This window comes from Bradysia coprophila, unplaced genomic scaffold (assembly GCF_014529535.1).
Source record: "Bradysia coprophila strain Holo2 unplaced genomic scaffold, BU_Bcop_v1 contig_211, whole genome shotgun sequence".
NCBI lineage: Eukaryota > Metazoa > Arthropoda > Insecta > Diptera > Sciaridae > Bradysia > Bradysia coprophila.
Window position 1 is genome coordinate 9,207 of NW_023503474.1, and position 9,043 is coordinate 18,249.

A 9,043-nucleotide genomic window follows, 5' to 3' on the forward strand; every position below is an offset into this window, starting at 1 on the left:
TAAAAGGGAATTTACCGCTTATATAAAGCAATAAATTAATTAATGGCAATAAAAGGCGGCAACCCTTTAATTAAAAGTTTGACAGCTAAGCCACTAATCCCCGTATTACTCTTCTGCTGGTGTCACAACCACACAGAACTTTTAGCCATTTAGCTCTCAGAACTATAAGGGTGGTTAGGATAACTTTACGAAGCGATAGGTATTTACGCCGGTTTTCTTGACTCTTTGTTTAAGCAATGAAAACTCCGTCTCTAAGAAACATGGCAACGTTTAGGTACAATTTAAAGTCAGGTGTGGATTAGATTCCTTAAATTCCTTTATTTTTGTGCAAACCATTCCCTGGCACTTAATTGACACCATGTGCGATGATCTTATTGATTGCTTCAATATTCTTCGTTTTCACAGCGTCCTTCAAGTGTTGCATCATATTTATGGCAAAGCTACCGACTAATGAAAGTTTCGTTTTTGATTTTGTACCAAATTCAACCGTTTATACATCCTTACCACGAAGTTTGCTGGCGGCTTTCAGGATACTATTGACACCCTGCAATGATTTTTGAATTTCCTCGAAATTCTTTTGTCGGATCATGTGACTATTCAACAAGTCCTCGGTTAGTTTTTGCATGTCGGCATACAGGCCAAGCAGAGCGTCCCTGTTCAAAGTGAAAATGAAAAGGAATGGGAAAAAGGTGTTGGATGAGTCTTGCGATCGAATTCAACAACTCACTGGTTATAGAGTCGGGCGTCCTCAATTCGTACGATCAAATTCTTTTGCAGATTTTTCTTTTGAGTCATGTCCAGCGTCAAATTCTGATAAGATATTTGCAGTCCATCGATCTTTCGAAATAGAGTCGAAATTTCCTCTTCAATTTGCGGATAGCTGGCCTGCGTCTATAACGAATGGATTACATTCAACCGACTATCGATACGGAATTGTACCATTCTCATCAAACCTGCAAATTGTCCATATTCATGAATTTAGCCAGCGATTGAATGAAACTACCGGCCAAATGAATGTTCGGTGTGACGATTTTTATTTGATTTCCATCGTAAAATCGCATCAAAATGTTACTTTGGTCGTACAGACTCACCATATACAGTTTTATGTCACCTGTGTCATCCAATGCTTCCGGTTCAATATCGTTAGAAAGGAGAAAGTTCTGAAAGTTCATGGAATTAAGCATCTGAAGAATCACTGGGTCAGTGAATTTTCAAATTTTTCATTCCCATTAAAGAGTTCTGATCTGCGTGAGATTGAAACTTTTTCTTTTCCTTCAAGATTTAATCTGGAAGAGCTTTTATCTACTGCATTTTACCTGTCAGAGCTTTTATCTCCGTGAGTTCTTTTGCGATAATTTTTTTTAATCGCCAAACAATGCTTTCATGTCTGTTTCGGATTATTTAACAACGTAATTCTACATTCGAACAATCAAAAATTCCATAAGATACGCGAGTTCATAAGTATACGAGCAGATTAAAGTAGCATGCAGAGAAGTAATGTTCCCCCATATGAATTTTTTGAATGCGGCGTGAGGGCTTTTTGTAAAATGTTGAAAGTAGGGGCCGTACATAAATGACGTCACGCTATTTTTGTTCAATGAAAGTATATTCTATAGGTATGGGTCTAATGTCAAAATTTGTATGTAGCAGAGGAAATAGCGATTTCATATAAACAAACTCACCTCTCAATGAAAAGCACTGAAAGGTGAGTTTGTTTATATGAAATGGATGTTTCCTCCGGTTTGTATGGACAGATCATACTTGGTTTGTACTTTCATTGATTTTATTGAAATTTTGACTACCTCTACCACTGCGTCAGCGTCACACAAAAAAGTGTCAAAGGTGACCCTTGTTAGAACTGCCACGTTTCTTTCTACATTTTCTTAAGGTGCATCTGTGGGCGTTCAACTGATGCTGAAGCCACGACGAAAACCATTGATTCGTTGGATGGTCGTATTTGCGTCAAAAATGGCGGAAATCTTCTAAAAAATTCATGAAGTTTGAAGCTATTTTTTCATAAAATTTGGCATCAGCACCATGTCTAGTAAGCTAGTAACTGTCGTGACCTGAAGACCTTAAACTTCATTGCATGGAAAGTATCGAAGCAATGAAGATTGTGGCATCTAGATATTGGAAATGGAAGGTACGTCTCAGACAAGCCAATGTCCAGTCGACGAGCTGAGATTATTCCATTTTTCATTAGAACACTATGACTGACAATAGTCTATGTATCTAGCCAACGAACTTCAAGTATGAGTGGTACTCTAAATTAGAGTACTGACAGTGGACGTGGACAGTGTATCGGACAATTTTTGGCTGTGTAAAAAATATCTGCAACAAATCTTCATACAAAATAGTACCCTATTTGGCAGCTGTCATTAGAAGCACTTTTGCTTGAAGTGTGTTGATCTAGCACTCAAAACGTAAATAAGTTTCAAGAAAGGTGCCCTCACAATAACAATGCTGTCGTATCTCCCATCGATCTCAGTCTCAGTCATTATCAGGCTATTTTCGGGTAATCTTATCTGAATGGTTAATGGTATTAAAGCGACTGTAAAACGCTGATTTTGTATCAGCCGTGCTCAGTGGTCATACATAATGAAAGGAATCGTTTTAATTTTCTTCGCTGCAAGCCTTGCGCTCGTCGAGCCACATGGCTTCCTTCGAACTCCCCTTGCCAGAACGTCGATTTTCCGACAGCCAAGTTTCGGCGCCCAACAACCGTTTTGGTGGGATGATACTGGAGTATGGTGTGGAAATGTCCAGCAAGGTATTGACCAAACTATAACACCACACTAATCACAGATCTCATCGATTATTTTTGTCAAATCTGACGTCGAATGCAGATATAAATTTCTCGACGTGTGGCCGATGTGGTGACGCCCCAGGAAACACGCATGCCAACCAAGGAGGCAGATACGATAAAGGAATCATTACAGCTACCTATAATGCCGGAGCCGTACGGACACCCGTTTAAATACCACAAATGTATGCAAATCTATGACATTGACATTGCCTTTCAGAGAATCCGTGTTGAGGCCCAACTCGATGCTGCGCACCAGGGCTTCTTCCATTTGGAACTGTGTGCCCAACAAACGGAGAACAATAACTGTTTCCAACGGCTTCCTGTTCTTGCATCAAACAATCAAGTCAGAGACGGAACAGCATGTGTTACAATGGCCTCTCAAACTATTTGGGCTGAAATTCAATTGCCAGCTGGTGTCAGATGTAATAGATGTACTCTCAGATGGACGTACAGAACCGCTTATCCTCCAGGTATAAAATGGTAGAATTCGATTGAGAATCGCTTACTGACTGTCACTTATTTTAGCCCCCAATACGTGCTTCAATCCCAACCCTGCCCAGACATTCAGAAACTGTGCTGATATCCGCATTCAGTAATTGTCGCCGTGCAGATGGCAAATTTAATTTGGCAAAATTGGTCAACCACTTTTATTCGCATTAAAAAAAACTAAAAAAAAAACTTCTTTTTTTAATACGCAACCGCTGGTTAAAAATGGTTTGAAACATTAATTACATTTGCACATAATTACTTCAAGTATAATGGATTCCAAAAACGTAAAATACTTCAACAAATTCCACTTAATGGTTGCAATACGTTCCAATACAATGACAAAGAGAGAGAGAGTGAGACAAAGAGTGTTTTCGTGCATTACATACACATAAATACTGACGTTATTTGCATAAAATACTTTTTCGAATGCAAATTAAGGCAGAAGAAAAGTTGCTATCAAGACCATGCACGGCCTGGTTTAAGCGGGTTTCCGAATATTCTTGATACGAAAATTTCTTTGAAAAAATTGAAATCTCGTGTTGAGTGAGAGTACTTCAATCAAAGCAAATGAACCGAACAGTGGCGGAATTCAAGTAAACAGCCTAGCACGTTAGACTGGATTTACGTAGCAATTTAAAGAACGCCTGACGCAAAATGTTACCTAAAATTGGCAGTTCAGTTAGGACATGACAGTTTGTCCACTGCTAAAATGAAGAATATTTTCGGTTCATGTTTCGATGAATTCCTCTATGATAATCAATTTTCACACGGGACAGACACTAGACCAGAATCACGGCAGAGTAAAAGTAACCCTGGCAGGAGCGGTTCATTATTGAAAAGTCAAATGAGGGTGCACTGTATGAAAATGAACTCAAATGAACACTGACATAAGTAGAAAAATTTAATTCGCAAAATATATAAGACTACTAGATAATTCAGGTCCCTAGTCAAACAAGCGCTCCTTCCTGGGTTACTTTTACTCTGCCGTGCCAGAATACATTGGATGTTGCTAGAGTAACTCATAAATTCAGGAACAACTTTGTGATACTCGCAAACACACTCGTATATTTTTGAGTAACTTGTTCGGTAACTGTTTTTCGATAAGTGTAGTTGTATACCTCGTCTTCGTCTCAACACTTGTCGGAAAGACAGTTACCGATGCGTGTTACTCAAAAACACACTTGTCAGTTTGCTGTTATCCCAAAGTGGTTATACCTCATGTAATGAAATACTTTCACAGCATCCCACTGATGGAAAAACTAATTTTCTTCCCGGGAGCAAAATAGGTAAAAACTTCGCGATTTTGAATAAAATAATTTTTTTTGTACTTAATGGGAAAAATTTCCCGGGAGCAATGCTCCCGTGCTCCCTATGATCAGCGCAGCATCCATTGTAATCTACTATTTTATGTCAAACTGAGTATAATCGTACATATGTCATTGACGCAGCATTGACAAAAATGCTATATTGCCTGGTACTCTGTCGACACGACAGTGCAGTGTCGAGACTTAAGTGTCCATTCCACTCAACAAAAAGTACTCCGTGAGAGAGCAAACTGTCAAATAAACAAAGGAAAAATTGAAAAAAATTCAATTTTGTCTCTCACACGGAGTACTTTTTTGGTAAGAGCGGTAACTAAGCATTATTGCTCTATTTTTCTCTATAATGCAAGTGCCAGAGAGCTGAAGAGGATGATCAATCCAATCAAAAAATGTCATTTACCTAACAGGGGAGAGTTTGAGTCAATCAGATGATAGTATTTGCCTTACAGTAGAGAATTTTCCCCTTATTTGCACTTGCCTTTATTAATTTATGCTTTGATCCGGCTAAAAGAGAGACCCACAACTATGTCATGGTTCAAGATGGTGTAGTGAAGCCGAATGTTATCAAGTTTACAAACGAAGAATCTTGCGTAATGAAGCTGAAACAAACAATCAAAACTTCTGATTGAAAAGTCCAGTCCAAGTTCTAAAGTTTTCGTCGGAGTCGCCTTCTTGGCCTAATTTAAGCTGGTTTTTTCTGCCGACAAAAGAAGTGACTGAGAACTTGACTGATGTGCGTCTGTATCATTTCTTAGCTCGTACTTATCAGAGAAGTGAATATTTAGAAGCGTAACTACAGCGAAATTATGGTTCTCCTAAGTCGTATTCATTTCTTTCACGACCCACATTCCAATAATCTGCGTTTTCCGCTGAGTATTTTGTCTATTCTTAAGGCAAAAGACTCGAATGTGAAGAAGGAACGGAACGTATGGGAACAATTTCGTTCGAATTAATTGGAAAATATAGAACGATACACGTACCTGGTTGATCCACAGGCAAATTCGCTGAAATCGTTCGTTAATTCTAAACTCCACAAAGCTCGTGTCATCAAGTTCAATTTCTTGAGAAAAAACAAGTAATTACTTCAGCTGCCCAAACAAACAACATCACTTCTCCTTACCACTCATTTTCTCCGCACACAAAAAGTCTTCTCTGATTGCGTACATCGAGAATTTCGGCAACTGTCTGGTCAATTCGAACACATGAAACTGTTGGCTATTTTCATGTCCGACCAAAGCCTTAATGTTCACATCGTAACAGTTGTCCTTGGGTATTTTGAATGGTATGATGATTCTCGACACGGCTCGGTCTTCTGGATATGCGATAAACGTTTCGGATTCGAAAATTCCCTCCGAGAATAGCAGGACCGCTCGAATGACGGTTGAATTGTTGGTGATAATTTTGATTTCAATGTTGGGCTGTTGGAATCAAAAGTTTGGATTGGGCTGACTTGTAAGGAGTGGAGTGGAGATTCAAATTTGTTTGGAGAACTTCACTCATCTTTACAAAAGTTCAAAACTGCCACGTTAGATTCAAAAGCTAAGTTTTGAAAGTTTCGAATTTTCCGCGTAAATTTCACTTCCCATTTCAACGCCTACCTTACCTCGACATCACCTTCAATGTTATTGTAGATGGCAATTTGCAGTCTCGTGTTACTCGGTATAACTCCAACACCTTCCGGTGCCACAAACTTATCATCGTAATCGTTTTGCTTCTCACGATTCAATTTCTCGTTACATTCGTAATGCGAAATTTCGGCCAACAGAACTTTCTTCTGCGTCAACAATTCCAGCAGCTCTTCCTGATCCGAACATTTCATGGTATTCAGATTGATTTTGGACCGTTCGTATCCTCTCACTTCACCGGTTGTTGTACACAAAATCAAATCGTTTGCTCCGTTGCCACGGTAGTCAGCTTGGCCGACCGATATTATCGGATGATTTAGGTTCAGTTTGTACAGAATGTCGCCGGTGCCATAGTCCCTCATATCGATCTGTTAAGTTGGAAAGTTTGCACTTTGGAGTTCCTGCGAAATATTCTTTAGATTTCACTCACCCTTCCGCTTTCCCATCCAACTATAAGTTGATTTTTACCGGATCCAAGGAGATCAAAGCTCGCTAGTGATGTTCCCTTACTCTTCGACTAGAAAATTAAGATTTTCACATGTAAATACTGGAATTCTGGAATTGGTACTATGCTGCACTAGCACTACCTTAATTCTCCACAGACGAATACTTTCCCTGTACACGCCAATCGTCCCGTCAATTAAAGCATAAGCGAGAAAACTATTTTTATCTGAGGAGATGAAGAATTGGTTAAGTGATCCTAGTAGGATTAAAACCGTTGAAGACAAAGATTAGCAAATTGTCATAGTCGGATATGGGACATAGAGCTTTAAAGCTCGTGAATATTAAAGTTCTTAGTACGAGAACTTTGTGGATTCAAGTTATTGAAGCTTTTTTTGGACTAAAGCTTCGATGTCTTGTGAGTTAAAGCTCACGAGGATAAGCCCTAGATTACTGAGTCTCGTTCTGCCGTGTTAATCCAAAATAAGGCTTTGCAGAGCTTTCGAAAACTTTGAGTCTTTTGGATTACATAGGAAAAGTGGAAGATTTCAATTGAATGTAAAAGAAACTCAAAGCTCGCGAAAGCTCTTCAAAAGAAGAGAAGCAAATGCGATACGTTATCTTGCCTTAACACGGCAGCGTTGGGAATATTTTATTTATATAAATGACTAAAGCTCTCAACTAGATCCAAAATCTTATCGGTTTACCCTGGAATACTGCCAACTTAAGGACTTGTGAATCGACGAGTAAAGCTCTCATGAATGAAAACTTTCGCCAACAAAATCGCTTGTCCAAAGCTCTTCATCAATTTGTGATTTTCCATTTTTCAGTAATCGATTCGATCAAACATACCTACTTGACAGATGTGCTTGACTGCCGAATTTTCAGTAAACTCCATCAATAATGCATCACCGTCGTAAATCATAATCGATCCACTGGATGTTCCAGCTATTAACTGAAACCAATGAAGAGACACAAAATTGAAGAGCAAATTTTCTTGTTCGACAATGTTCTTACTTCATTCCTCCCGTCCTTATTCACATCCGATAAGGTTAACGAATTCACATTACCATTCGTAACAATCCAAAAGACTTCCTTTCCTGTGTAGTCGTAACAGCGAATATTGTCTTGATGGAAATGTGGTTGAGGGAAAAGGTTTTTCATTCAAAGTTTTTTTTTCTCATTATTTCAATCAAATCGAAGTTAACGAACCATTGCATCCTAATACAACCAGTGGTAATTCAAATTTATTGAACATTCCGATGAGTATCGTATTGATCCCCTCTTTGACATCGTTGTAAAACAAATCAATGTTATCGTCCACATTGTAGGCTGATGTGGAGCGATGCGATTGTGGGCGAATTAATAATTTAATTTGATTAAAATTTCTTCCCCCAATGCAAATGTTGGGTATTTACCTAAAACGTGTGTGGGACTTCCAATTACGAGAATTTCCTTTGAATCGTTTTCCTTTAAGCATCCCGTTTCGATGGCAGTAATTTCCTGGTTGAAATTCAACAGAGCAACATCGTAGTTCGTTTCCGACCATGAAATTCGATTGTTCGACGCACCAATCCGCTTATGGGGACTGTGGATTATCACTTTGTCCGAACTGGTTGCTGCCGTTAAGCAGACATGGATGCCGTCGTATTTTCCGAATTTTAATTGACTGACAATGTTCTGGTTTAGTCGAAACGAAAAGACCGGATTCAGGGAAAAGTTCATGATGACCACTTCAGATCTGATCAAAATAACGTTTTTGTGTGCTTCGTTACTGTTGCCGTGGTAACGCATTTCGGTTTCAATTTGTTTTGATGCGTAGTGGTACTGCGCAACGAATCATTTTATTTAGTCCGGTTGTTTAAATCGTAGGTATGGCTTTTAGTGCCGACGTTGTTTGCTGAATTTCATTTTTTTTTTATTACAACGGATTTTAATATCTTTAAGAGTCTTAAAGGTACACTATCGGAAAAGTCAAATCCAACATATTTTCTGATTTGAATGGTACTAAAATACAGAATACGTAAAGTTAACTTAAATAAGGTCCCAGTCCATGATTAGACCCGTACGAAGTACTGGGGTCTTATGCGTTTACGCATACGTCCGTAACACGTCGAATTGGACTCCCTGAGTAAGGGGAAACCTATTGTGGTTGTCTAGAGATGCCAAATCCGCGAAAAAAAAATGTCCGTCTGTCTGCACAATAACTTGAGTAAAACGCATCCGATTTTGAAATTTCTTTTTTTTTCCCGTTTGGTAATGTCAAAAGACAGGCTAAGTTCGAAGATGAGTGATTTCGGATCGACCCTTCCCGAGCTGTGGCCCAATAAGTGCTTTACGGTTTTTCAAAGATATCTCTG

General features: G+C 38.9%; 2 protein-coding genes across 2 annotated transcripts; one reads left to right on the forward strand and one right to left on the reverse strand.

Annotated features, from left to right (window-relative positions):
* Positions 1 to 307: 307 nt before the first annotated feature.
* Positions 308 to 8,483, reverse strand: LOC119075431 (Bardet-Biedl syndrome 2 protein homolog). Its single transcript, XM_037181869.1, has 13 exons — positions 8,102 to 8,483; positions 7,896 to 8,015; positions 7,701 to 7,810; positions 7,536 to 7,638; positions 6,830 to 6,912; positions 6,673 to 6,759; positions 6,221 to 6,610; positions 5,738 to 6,035; positions 5,598 to 5,677; positions 954 to 1,160; positions 728 to 891; positions 505 to 653; positions 308 to 447 (listed from the first exon to the last, which is right to left on the reverse strand). The coding sequence occupies exons 1-13, from the start codon at positions 8,475 to 8,477 to the stop codon at positions 347 to 349; spliced, it is 2,268 nt and encodes a 755-aa protein (XP_037037764.1). The 5' UTR covers positions 8,478 to 8,483; the 3' UTR covers positions 308 to 346.
* LOC119075432 lies at positions 2,556 to 3,476 on the forward strand. Its single transcript, XM_037181871.1, has 4 exons — positions 2,556 to 2,770; positions 2,847 to 2,959; positions 3,024 to 3,276; positions 3,332 to 3,476. Exons 1-4 carry the CDS (start codon positions 2,599 to 2,601, stop codon positions 3,400 to 3,402), a joined length of 609 nt encoding a protein of 202 aa, XP_037037766.1. The 5' UTR covers positions 2,556 to 2,598; the 3' UTR covers positions 3,403 to 3,476.
* Positions 8,484 to 9,043: the final 560 nt, after the last annotated feature.

What these genes read in the sequence shown, in the direction of transcription:
- LOC119075431 (XM_037181869.1), bottom strand. Translation starts at nt 8,477, where the DNA reads ATGCGTTACCACGGCAACAGTAACGAAGCACACAAAAACGTTATTTTG. An exon ending in GTGTGCGGAGAAAATGAGTG is followed by an intron (nt 5,678 to 5,737) that starts GTAAGGAGAAGT and finishes TTTTTTCTCAAG; the next exon opens with AAATTGAACTTGATGACACG. An exon ending in TTTGCCTGTGGATCAACCAG is followed by an intron (nt 1,161 to 5,597) that starts GTACGTGTATCG and finishes ATGAACTTTCAG; the next exon opens with AACTTTCTCCTTTCTAACGA.
- LOC119075432 (XM_037181871.1), top strand. Translation starts at nt 2,599, where the DNA reads ATGAAAGGAATCGTTTTAATTTTCTTCGCTGCAAGCCTTGCGCTCGTC. An exon ending in GTGTGGAAATGTCCAGCAAG is followed by an intron (nt 2,771 to 2,846) that starts GTATTGACCAAA and finishes CGTCGAATGCAG; the next exon opens with ATATAAATTTCTCGACGTGT. An exon ending in CTACCTATAATGCCGGAGCC is followed by an intron (nt 2,960 to 3,023) that starts GTACGGACACCC and finishes ATTGCCTTTCAG; the next exon opens with AGAATCCGTGTTGAGGCCCA.